Source organism: Rattus rattus, chromosome 4 (genome assembly GCF_011064425.1).
Source record: "Rattus rattus isolate New Zealand chromosome 4, Rrattus_CSIRO_v1, whole genome shotgun sequence".
Lineage (NCBI taxonomy): Eukaryota > Metazoa > Chordata > Mammalia > Rodentia > Muridae > Rattus > Rattus rattus.
The window spans coordinates 22,026,650-22,039,138 of record NC_046157.1 but is presented as its reverse complement, the minus strand read 5'-3'; the positions used below and the strand labels follow the sequence as shown (position 1 = coordinate 22,039,138).

The 12,489-nt window shown below is 38.4% G+C and overlaps 1 protein-coding gene and 1 pseudogene across 2 annotated transcripts in view; both read right to left on the bottom strand.

Annotated features, from left to right (window-relative positions):
• Positions 1-294, bottom strand: part of Stxbp5l (syntaxin binding protein 5 like) — a 171,706-nt gene extending 171,412 nt beyond the window's left edge. The window contains exon 1 of the mRNA XM_032899379.1: positions 283-294. Within this exon, the coding sequence (XP_032755270.1) occupies positions 283-294 (12 nt within the window). The remainder of the gene's footprint in view (positions 1-282) is intronic.
• On the bottom strand, positions 291-1,957 carry LOC116897976 (annotated as a pseudogene). The gene has a single exon (XR_004387631.1). The product of XR_004387631.1 is annotated as a stress-induced-phosphoprotein 1-like (transcript).
• Positions 1,958-12,489: the final 10,532 nt, after the last annotated feature.

The window sequence follows — 12,489 nt, the reverse complement described above, 5'->3', positions numbered from 1 at the left end:
TGGGACCCTAGGTTGGGAAGAATACCCTCCCCTCCCCGTATGCACCCACTGCCCCAAATAAAAATAACCAATCTAGGGAAGCAGCTGACAGTGATGTATATTGGGAGTGGGCAGGAAGGATATTCGGGAATTGAGGGCAGCAGTGAAAGACCATGCGTGTGCTGGGAGGGGTCTTGTGGCTGGATTGTCCTGTCTTCCCTTGTAGGTATGTATAAATATAAAGATAAGCCTTTTCTTCTCCCCCTACTGCCCAAAATACTGCTTACCACCGTCCCAGCTCGCCCTTTTCCTCATGGCTCAAAGGGGAGAGAGAAAAATGCGTTATCACCAATTGCGATCAGACCCACATCCATCAGCTTCTGGATCTTCTGTGCTATTACAGGATTCTTTTTCAAGTGTTCGGCCAGAGCCTGGGGGTCCCTTTTGCATCCGCTCCGGATGAGCCTCATGGCTGGGTCACTCATTATCTGCTGTACCTCAGGGTCAGCCATGGCCCGCCGTTTCACATCCTCAGGGCTATCATGTCTGTTGTACTGTGCCATCATACAGCGTTGGTAACCATCTGCTGCTTCCTTACAGCTGGAGTCCAGGTCTAATGCCTTCTGGTACACATCCATGGCTTTTGTATAGTCCTTCATGGCTTCCAGAGCAGCTGCTTTCCGTGTATAACCCTTGATGAAGGTTGGCTCTAGCTGGATGCACTCTTCACAGTCCTTGAGTGCCAGCTGAAACTCCAGGAGCTTGGTGTAGCAGGCGGCTCGGTTGCTGTATAGTTTGGCATCTCTTGGGTTCCTTTTAATGGCTTCTGTATAGTGCTTCATGGCCTGGGGGTAGTCCCCTTTCTGGAAGCACTCATTGCCCTTATTCTTTTCCTCCAAAGCCAAATCAGGGTTGATATAAGCCAGTCGCTCTTGTTCCTTCAGAATTTTCTCTGCCTGCTGGCACTTCTTGAGCACATCTGGGGTTCGGTGCTCTGCCAGAGACTTGTTGTAGAAATGGATAGCATCCTTGTACCTTTCTTCTTTGAAATAGGAATTGCCAATTCGAGCATAAGCTTTGGCGATCTGCCGGTAGTCCTCTCGGTTCTCTCTGCCTACTTCAATGGCCTTCTCACAGAGCTCCCGGCATTTGTTGCAGTCGCCCTTCTCAAAGTGCACAGCTGCTTGATTAGTTATGTAAGTCATATTGGTAGGGTCCAGCTCCTTGGCCTTGTCATAATGCTTCAGGGCCTTGTCAAAATCTTTCTTCTTGTAGGCATCATTTCCCAGTTCCTTTTCTTTCAGAGCCTGTTTCTTATTCTCTGGAAGATCTTCTTCCATTGGTTCTGGCTTGGCCTCCTTTTTAGGAGGGGGTGGAGGTGGGGGTGTTGCTGCCTCTTCCTCTTCATCCATACTGCCCAGATCAACTCCAAGGAGGACACACGAGGAGTAGTCATGACCAGGGATCTTGGAGTTCGTTGCAGGTCTGAAGGAAACTTGTTCTGTAGCTGCTCTATGAGTTCCCTGTAGAGTTACAGGGTCACTGAGCAGTATGCCTCTGGGATCATTCTCTAACTTCTGGTACAGATTAGGCAAGTTGAAAGGATTCATAAATTTCCTCTCTGCAAACCTGGCCTCCATGTTCTGCAAGTGTTCCTTAAGCTGGAGATTATTGGCTTCATGTTTTAAACCTTCTTCAGGTTCGTTTGGCTTCTTCAAACCGGTTTAGGGAACTCAAGGGCTGCTGCTTTTCTTGAATAACCCTTGCCTCAGTCAGGCTTCAGGTCAACAGTCTTGCAACCATCCTCATCGCCTTCTGGTAGTCTCCTTTCTTGCCATAGGCTGCAGATGTATTGCTATAGAGCACATGGTTCTGAGGATCTAGTTTAATTGCCTCTAGAGTAGCACTGTAAGGCATCATCAATGTTCCCAACCTCCAGCCCTTGTGCCCTCTCCTTTAGCTCATTCACCTGCTCCATAGCCTGGCCCGAACCCCGTTGAATCGAATTGGCTGGCTGCTGCTGCTCCCAACTGCACGCCACGCCTTCTGGAACCTACTAGAAGCTCCCCAATTGTCAACTCTTAAATGTTTTTCAACAATAAATGGGAGATATTTACTGGCTGAGGCCTACAATTATATTAAGTACATATGACCAAATAAATTGTTTCAAACATTATAAGGAAATTCAAATTTGAACATTCAAAACTATCTAACACCTGAGAGAAATAGAGTTAAAATTGTAGAACAAAGACTGCAAGACTCTTGATTTATTTTGGTCATTTGCCTTAACTCCATTTCTTACTGGGGATCATTACACTAGGAAAAGATACTCTCAGAGAATATATTTTGCAAGCTCATAAACAAAGTAAAAATTGAAGACATGTGAAGAAATGATTATTGAAATAAGTATAAAATTTATAATTTCCTACATCAATTATCAGGAACATAACCAGCTGAAATTAGTAACATACTTATGTCTTACTAATGCTGAGTTTTATGTCATCATAGGTGCTCAGTGAAAATTATTAAGATTATCACAGGGTTTAGCAACTACTTGAAGAACTCCTTTTTGAGGCCCATCATCTGAGAAGCACACTGAAGTGTAATACAAGCTACTAGAAATAAAAATTTCTTTCCATAAATTAGACCTCAAAAGGATTTCATTCAAGAGAGCAAGACCCAAAGTCCGATTTGCCTTTGTGGAGCTAGTAGTGTTTTCCAAGAAATTGTTCAAGGGGGAAACTTTGAATAAAATACAAATATATTGTTTCAGACTATACTTTTGTTGATAAATGATGCAAAAGGGGAATCCATGCCATGCATAAGAAAATACAATAAAAGAAAAAAACATGCTCCCTAAAACACACATACATTACATTTGTTTATCTTCTTAGGTTTGTGGATTCATGTATATATATCATTGGCATTGTATGTGAATCACCAACATTAGGTCTATTCCATGACGGTAGAACCACAGGTACTCCTGAACACATAACTTCAAATTGTAAATTATCTCAATACAGATATCAGATTTCTGATTGCATATAACTTATGACCTCTTACCCAATTACTATTTACTTGTATCAATGCCTAGTGCAGTAAATCCATACTCACTTTTCTTCCTTACAGTTAAGAAAAACCACCATTTGTCTTTTATGAATGAGCACATGTAAAGACTGTACTCTAGAATGAACTTTTTAACTTGAGATTACCTGTGTTCCTATCAAAATATTAATTCTGTCACTATAAGGATTATTTTTACACATATGACAATCTTCAACATTAAAATACTTATTGTGTTATATTCTAGCCATGGAAGCATTCATTGTCATGTTGATTTTCTCACAATCAAGTTGGACAACATCTGATGTACATCATTCTAAATGCAGTGTCCTTTGCCTGATGCAAATGCAATTTTTTGTCCATTATTTCTACCATATTCCATTGAAATTGATGTGTCATTTTTGAAGAATATTTGAGAAGGGAATGCTATCATGGACACATAGTACACCCACATTGGTTTCCTTGACAAAAATGTAATTGAATCCTGTCATAAAAAAAACTGCTGTTATATTTCAGAATTATGAACATTGTCATGTAGTCACTAGTCCTGTGTTAGTATGGAATATGAAATATATCATCCTAAAAACAAAAAAAGTGCTAATCAGAAATTATAGAAGGTATTTGCAATTATACATGCCAATAAATGTTTACCAAATCAACCATAAGTTTTATTTGTTCCATGTTATGAACTTAAGACTTATTTTAATAACTATTATGTATGTGTGCTGTATGAGAGCAATGTTTCTAATTTGGGCTTTTAAAGTTTATACTTTTATTACACTCTACTCAACAATTGTCACTTTATCTGTTTTTCCCGTAAGGTCTTAGGCATAATAAACAGGCATATTTTGTCCTTTTAGCTCATTTCCATTTCTAATTCATAAGAGACCATCAGGTCTACAATTTTTGTGGTACTCTTTGCTAAGAATTCAGAGGTGTTGCTTTGTTGGAATAGGCATGTCACTGGAAGTCTCCACTTTCATTCTCTACTCCCTGCTTCTTGACAGGATATAAGTGCTTACCTGCTGCTCCAGTGTTATGTCTGCATGCTTGCTACCATGATCAGAAGCATGATGATCCTGGACTCTTTCTTTGAAACAATAAGTAATCTCTTAACTAAAGGCTTTCTCTGGTGAGTTACCTTGATCATGATATCTTGTAAGACCAGTTTAATATTAACTAAATTGTATCCAGTAGTAAGAGTCAATGGTTGACTCTGTACCACTTTTATTTCTTTTCAGTGTGGAAAGTGAAAACAGTTAGAGACCATGAACCAGAAGGCCTTCTCTAAAATTGGTCTGAAATACTGGTAATAGAAAACTGCATATTTAATTCCTCCAAGTGATTTGCTTTTTTTACTTCAAACTAACTTGACGCTTATTACTGACATATTATACATATCAATCCCTATTCAGGAGGCTTAAATTTGAACATAAATGTCACTTAGGGACATTATAAAAGGTGTTGTTGTAAAAATATAAAAAATACATAAGGCCTCTGGGATCCCGTAGATAAGGGCACTGGAGCATCAGGTCCCCTGCGCCTGAGACACCGCCAGAACCTGAAGGGACCAACTGGATAAACATTTCTCTGCACCCAAATCCCATGGGAGGGAGAGCTGAACCTTCAGAGAGGCAGACACGCCTGAGAAGCCAGAAGAGACTACACTCTGCCCACATTTCTGACTCCAGAGGAAAACACCAAACAAAATCTGGGACCCTGGTGCACGGGGGCTCCCAAAAAGGGCGGCGCAGGTCCTCCTGGTTGCTGCCCTCATGGAGAGCTCACAAGCAACACCCCACGAGCAAACTTGAGCCTCAGGACCACAGGTAAGACAAACTTTTCTGCTCCAAGCGAGCTGCCTGGTGAACTTACAGGCCCATAGGGACAGCTGAAGACCTGTAGATAGGAAAAACTATACGCCCAAAAGCAGAACACTCTGTTCCCATAACTGGCTGAAAGAAAAAGGAAAACAGGCTCTACAGCACTGCTGACACATTAGGCTTATGGGAAGTAGCCTGTCAGAAATAGCAGAACAAAAGGAACACCAGAGATAAATCTACGGCGTAGGGGCAAGTGCAGGAACTCTCAAGCAACAGAAACGAAGACTACATGGCATCATTGGAGCCCAATTCTCCCACCAAAGCAAACACTGAATATCCAAACATACCAGAAGAGCAAGATCTAGACTTAAAATCACATTTGATCATGATGCTGGAGGACTTCAAGAAAGACATGAAGAAATCCCTTAGAGAAACACAGGAAAACATAAATAAACAAGTAGAAACCTATAGTGGGGAATCACAAAAATCCCTGAAAGAATTCCAGGAAAACACAGTCAAACAGTCGAAGAAATTAAAAGTGGAAATAGAAGCAATAAAGAAAGCAAAAAGTGAAACAACGCTGGATATAGAAAACCAAAGGAAGAAACAAGGAGCCACAAATACAAGCATCACAAACAGAATACAAGAGATAGAAGAGAGAATCTCAGGAGCAGAAGATTCCATAGAAATCATAGACACAATGGTCAAAGTTAATGAAAAACCGAAAAAGCTACTGTTCCAAAATATATAGGAAATCCAGGATACAATGAGAAGATCAAACCTAAGGATAATAGGTATAGAAGACAGTGAAGACTCCCAGCTCAAAGGACCAGTAAATATCTTCAACGGAATCATAGAAGAAGACTTCCCTAACCTAAAAAAAAGAGATACCCATAGGCATACAAGAAGCCTACAGAACTCCAAATAGATTGGACCAGAAAAGAAACACCTCCCGTCACATAATAGTCAAAACACCAAATACACAAAAAAAAAAAAAGAATATTAAAAGCAGTAAGGGAAAAAGGTCAAGTAACATATAAAGGCAGACCTATCAGAATCACACCAGATTTTTCAGAAACTATGAAAGCCAGAAGATCCTGGACAGATGTCATACAGACCCTAAGAGAACACAAATGCCAGCCCAGGTTACTGTATCCTGCAAAACTCTCAATTAACATAGATGGAGAAACCAAGATATTCCATGACAAAACCAAATTTACACAATATCTTTCTACAAATCCAGCACTACAAAGGATAATAAATGGTAAAGCCCAACATAAGGAGGCAAGCTATACCCTAGAAGAAGCAAGAAACTAATCATCTTGGCAACAAAACAAAGAGAATGAAAGCACACAAACATAACGTCACATCCAAATATGAATATAACGGGAAGCAATAATCACTATTTCTTAATATCTCTCAACATCAATGGCCTCAACTCCCCAATAAAAGACATAGATTAACAAACTTGATACGCAACCATGACCCTGCATTCTGCTGCCTACAGGAAACACACCTCAGAGACAAAGACAGACATTACCTCAGAGTGAAAGGCTGGAACACAACTTTCCAAGCAAATGGTCAGAAGAAGCAAGCTGGAGTAGCCATTCTAATATCAAATAAAATCAATTTTCAACTAAAAGTCATCAAAAAAGATAAGGAAGGACACTTCATATTCATCAAAGGAAAAATCCACCAAGATGAACTCTCAATCCTAAATATCTATGCCCCAAATACAAGGGCACCTACATACGAAAAGAAACTCTTACTAAAGCTCAAAACACACATTGCACCTCACACAATAATAGTAGGAGATTTCAACACCCCACTCTCATCAATGGACAGATCATGGAAACAGAAATTAAACAGAGACGTAGACAGACTAAGAGAAGTCATGAGCCAAATGGACTTAATAGATATTTATAGAACATTCTATCCTAAAGCAAAAGGATATACCTTCTTCTCAGCTCCTCATGGTACTTTCGAAAAATTGCCCATATAATTGGTCAAAAAACCAGCCTCAACAGGTACAGAAAGATAGAAATAATCCCATGCGTGCTATCAGACCACCACGGCCTAAAACTGGTCTTCAATAACAATAAGGGAAGAATGCCCATATATACGTGGAAATTGAACAATGCTCTACTCAATGATAACCTGGTCAAGGAAGAAATAAAGAAAGAAATTAAAAACTTTTTAGAATTTAATGAAAATGAAGGTACAACATACCCAAACTTATGGGACACAATGAAAGCTGTGCTAAGAGGAAAACTCATAGCTCTGAGTGCCTGCAGAAAGAAACAGGAAAGAGCATATGTCAGCAGCTTGACAGCACACCAAAAGCTCTAGAACAAAAAGAAGCAAATACACCCAGGAGGAGAAGGCAGGAAATAATCAAACTCAGAGCTAAAATCAACCAAGTAGGAACAAAAAGGACCATAGAAAGAATCAACAGAACCAAAAGTTGGTTCTTTGAGAAAATCAACAAGATAGATAAACCCTTAGCCAGACTAATGAGAGGACACAGAGAGTGCGTCCAAATTAACAAAATCAGAAATGGAAAGGGAGACATAACTACAGATTCAGAGGAAATTCAAAAAATCATCAGATCTTACTATAAAAGCCTATATTCAACAAAACTTGAAAATCTGCAGGAAATGGATAATTTCCTAGACAGATACCAGGTACTGAAGTTAAATCAGGAACAGATAAACCATTTAGACAACCCCCTAACTCCTAATGAAATAGAAGCAGTCATTAAAGGTCTCCCAACCAAAAAGAGCCCAGGTCCAGACAGGTTTAGTGCAGAATTCTATCAGACCTTCATAGAAGACCTCATACCAATACTATCCAAACTATTCCACAAAATTGAAACAGATGAAGCTCTACAGAATTCCTTCTATGAAGCCACAATTACTCTTATACCTAAACCACACAAAGACCCAACAAAGAAAGAGAACTTCAGACCAATTTCCTTTATGAATATTGATGCAAAAATACTCAATAAAATTCTAGCAAACCGAATCCAAGAGCACATCAAAACAATCATCCACCATGACCAAGTGGGTTTCATCCCAGGCATGCAGGAATGGTTTAATGTACGGAAAACTATCAACATGATCCATTATATAAACAAACTGAAAGAACAAAACCACATGATCATTTCATTAGATGCTGAGAAAGCATTTGACAAAATTCAACACCCCTTCATGATAAAAGTCCTGAAAGAATAGGAATTCAAGGCCCATATCTAAACATAGTAAAAGCTATATACAGCAAACCAGTTGCTAACATTAAACTAAATGGAGAGAAACTTGAAGCAATCCCACTAAAATCAGGGACTAGAAAAGGCTGCCCACTCTCTCCCTACTTATTCAATATAGTTCTTGAAGTTCTAGCCAGAGAAATCTGACAACAAAAGGAGGTCAAGGGGATACAGATCGGAAAAGAAGAAGTCAAAATATCACTATTTTCAGATGATATGATAGTATATTTAAGTGATCCCAAAAGTTCCACCAGAGAACTACTAAAGCTGATAAACAACTTCAGCAAAGTGGCTGGGTATAAAATTAACTCAAATAAACCAGTAGCCTTCCTCTACACAAAAGAGAAACAAGCCGAGAAAGAAATTAGGGAAACGACACCCTTCATTATAGACCCAAATAATATAAAGTACCTCGGAGTTACTTTAACCAAGCAAGTAAAAGATCTGTACAATAAGAACTTCAAGACACTGAAGAAAGAAATTGAAGAAGACCTCAGAAGACAGAAAGATCTCCCATGCTCATGGATTGGCAGGATTAATATAGGAAAAATGGCCATTTTACCAAAAGCGATCTGCAGATTCAATGCAATCCCCATCAAAATACCATTCCATTTCTTCAAAGAGTTAGATAGAACAATTTGCAAATTCATCTGGAATAACAAAAAACCCAGGATAGCTAAAACTATCCTCAACAATAAAAGGACTTCAGGGGGAATCACTATCCCTGAACTCAAGCAGTATTACAGAGCAATAGTGATAAAAACTGCATGGTATTGGGACAGAGACAGACAGATAGACCAATGAAACAGAATTGAAGACCCAGAAATGAACCCACACACCTATGGGCACTTGATTTTTGACAAAGGAGCCAAAACCATCCAATGGAAAAAAGATAGCATTTTCAGCAAATGGTGCTGGTTCAACTGGAGGTCAACATGTAGAAGAATGCAGATCGATCCATGCTTATCACCCTGTACAAAGCTTAAGTCCAAGTGGATCAAGGACCTCCACATCAAACCAGACACACTCAAACTAATAGAAGAAAAACTAGGGCAGCATCTGGAACACATGGGCACTGGAAAAAACTTCCTGAACAAAACCCCAATGGCTTACGCTCTAAGATCAAGAATCGACAAATGGGATCTCATAAAACTGCAAAGCTTCTGTAAGGCAAAGGACACAGTGGTTAGGACAAAACGGCAACCAACAGATTGGGAAAAGATCTTTACCAATCCTACAACACATAGAGGCCTTATATCAAAAATATACAAAGAACTCAAGAAGTTAGACCACAGGGAAACAAATAATCCTATTAAAAAATGGGGTTCAGAGCTAAACAAAGAATTCACAGCTGAGGAATGCCGATTGGCTGAGAAACACCTAAAGAAATGTTCAACATCTTTAGTCATAAGGGAAATGCAAATCAAAACAACCCTGAGATTTCACCTCACACCAGTGAGAATGGCTAAGATCAAAAACTCAGGTGACAGCAAATGCTTGTGAGGATGTGGAGAAAGAGGAACACTCCTCCATTGTTGGTGGGATTGCAGACTGGTACATCCATTCTGGAAATCAGTCTGGAGGTTCCTCAGAAAATTGGACATTGAACTGCCTGAGGATTCAGCTATACCTCTCTTGGGCATATACCCAAAAGATGCCCCAACATATAAAAAAGACATGTGCTCCACTATGTTCATAGCAGCCTTATTTATAATAGCTAGAAGCTGGAAAGAACCCAGATGCCCTTCAACAGAGGAATGGATACAGAAAATGTGGTACATCTACACAATGGAATATTACTCAGCTATCAAAAACAATGACTTTATGAAATTCGTAGGCAAATGGTCGGAACTGGAAAATATCATCCTGAGTGAGGTAACCCAATCACAGAAAAACACTCATTTTTTTCACTCAAAACATGGTATGCACTCATTGATAAGTGGATACTAGCCCAAATGCTTGAATTAACCTAGATGGATTAGTTTTACAAGTATTTTATTGCGTATTTTTGTGTCAATATTCATAAGGGAAAGTTGTCTGAAATTCTCTTTCTTTTTTTGAGTCTTATTGAGTTTTAGGTGTAAGCATAATCATGGCTTCATAGAAGGAATCAGGTAGTGTTCCTACTGTTTCTTTGTTTTTTTCTGAGATTGTTTGGATAGTATTGGTAGGAGGTCTTCTATATAAGTCTGATAGAATTCTGCACTAAGTCCATCTTGTCCTGAGCTCTATTTGTTTGGGAGAATTTTAATAATTGTTTTTATTTTTTTAGGAGTGTTGGGATTGTTTAGATAGTTTATCTGTTCCTGCTTTAATTTTGGTATCTGGTATTTGTCTAGAAAATTGTCCATTTCCTCCAGATTTTCCAGGCTTTTGTAGTAGGATCTGATAATTTTATGAATTTCCTCAGATTCTGTTGTTATGTCTCCTTTTCATTTCTGATTTTGTTAATTTGTATAAAGTTTCTGTGCCCTCTGGTTAGTCTGGCTAAAGGTTTATCTATCTTGTTGATTTTCTCAAAGAACCAGCTCTTGTTTTTGTTGACTCTTTGTATAGTCCTTTTTGTTTCTACTTGGCTGATTTCAGCCCTGACTTTGACTATTTTCTGCCTTCTACCCCTCTTAAGTGCATTTGCTTCTTTTTGTTCTAGAGCTTTTAGGTGTGCTCTCAAGCTGCTAATGTATGCTCTCTCCTGTTTCTTTTCGATGCACACCAAGCTATGAGTTTTCCTCTTAGCACTGCTTTCTTTGTGTTCCATAAGATTGGGTATGTTGTTGCCTTCATTTTTTTTTTTTTTTTTTTTTTTTTTTATGCTGGGGACCAACCCAGATCTTGCTTTTGCTAGGGCAAGCGCCTACCACTGAGCTAAATCCCAACCCCTGTGCCTTCATTTTCATTAAATACTAAATGTCTTTAAAATAATTCTTTATTTCATCCTGACAAATTATCATTGAGTAATGCGTTGTTCATCTTCCATATTATATGTGGGCATTCTGTTGTCATTGAAGATCAGCCTTAGTCCATGGTAATCTAATAAGATGCATGGGTTTATTTTTTTCTTCCTGTATCTGTTGAAGCCTGTTTTTTTGGCTGATTATATGCTCAATTTTAGAAAGGCTACCATGAGGTGCTCAGAAGAAGGTATATCCTTTTGTATTAGAGTGAAATGTTCTATAAATATTTGTTAAATCCATTTGGTTCATAAATTCTGTTAGTTTCTCTATGTTTCTGCTTAACCTCTGTTTCCATAATCAGTCTATTGTTGAAAGTGGAGTGTTGAAATATTCTAGTATTATTTTGTGAGGTACAATATGTGATTTGTGCTTTATTAAAGTTTCTTTTATAAATATAGGTGCCCTTGCACTTCGAGCATAGATATTTAGGATTGAGATTTCATCTTGGTAGATTTTTCCTTTGATGAAATATGAAGTGTCTTTCCTTATCTTTTTTTGATGACTATTTGTTGAAAGTCTAATTTATTCGATATTAGAATGGCTACTCTCTCTTGTTTCTTCAGATCATTTGCTTTGCAAGTTGTTTTCCAGTCTTTTACTCTGAGGTAGTGTCTGTGTTTGACCCTGAGGTGTGTTTCCTGCATGCAGCAAAATGCTGTGTCCTCTTTATGTATCCAGTCTATTAGTCTATGTGTTTTTATTATGGAATTGATTCTATTGATGTTAAGATATATTAAGAAATAGTGATTGATGCTTCCTGTTATTTTCACTGTTAGAAGCATAATTATGTTTGTTTATCTCTCTTCTTTTGGTTTTGTTTCAAAGAGATTTCTTTCTTGCTTTTTCTAGGGTTTATTTTCCCTCCTTGTGCTGGAGTTTTCCTTGCATTATCCTTTGTAGTGCTGAATTTGGAGAAAGATATTGTGTAAATTGATTTTGTCATGCAATATTTTAGTTTCTCCATCTATATTGAGAATTTTGCTGGTTATAGTTGTCTGGGCTGAAATTTTTGTCTTGTAGAGTCTTCTCTACCTACTATCTTTAGTTTAGATCTTCTCATTGTGGCCTGGATTGCCTGGATGTTTTGGGTTGGGACCTTTTTGTTATTTACAATACCTTTGGTGATTGTGTTAATGTTTTCTGTGGTATCTTCTGACCCTGAGATTCTCTTTTCTATCTCTTGTATTCTGTTGGTGCTTGCACCTGTGACTCCTGACTTCTTTCTTAGGTTTTCTATCTCCAGGGTTGTCTTGCTTTGTGCTTTCTTTATTGTTTCTATTTCCAGTTTTAAATCCTGTATAGTTTTGTTCAATTCCACCACCTGTTTGTTTGTGCATTCCTGTAATTCTATAAGGAATTTTCATGTTTCCTCTTTATGGGCTTCTACTTGTTTACTTGTGTTGTC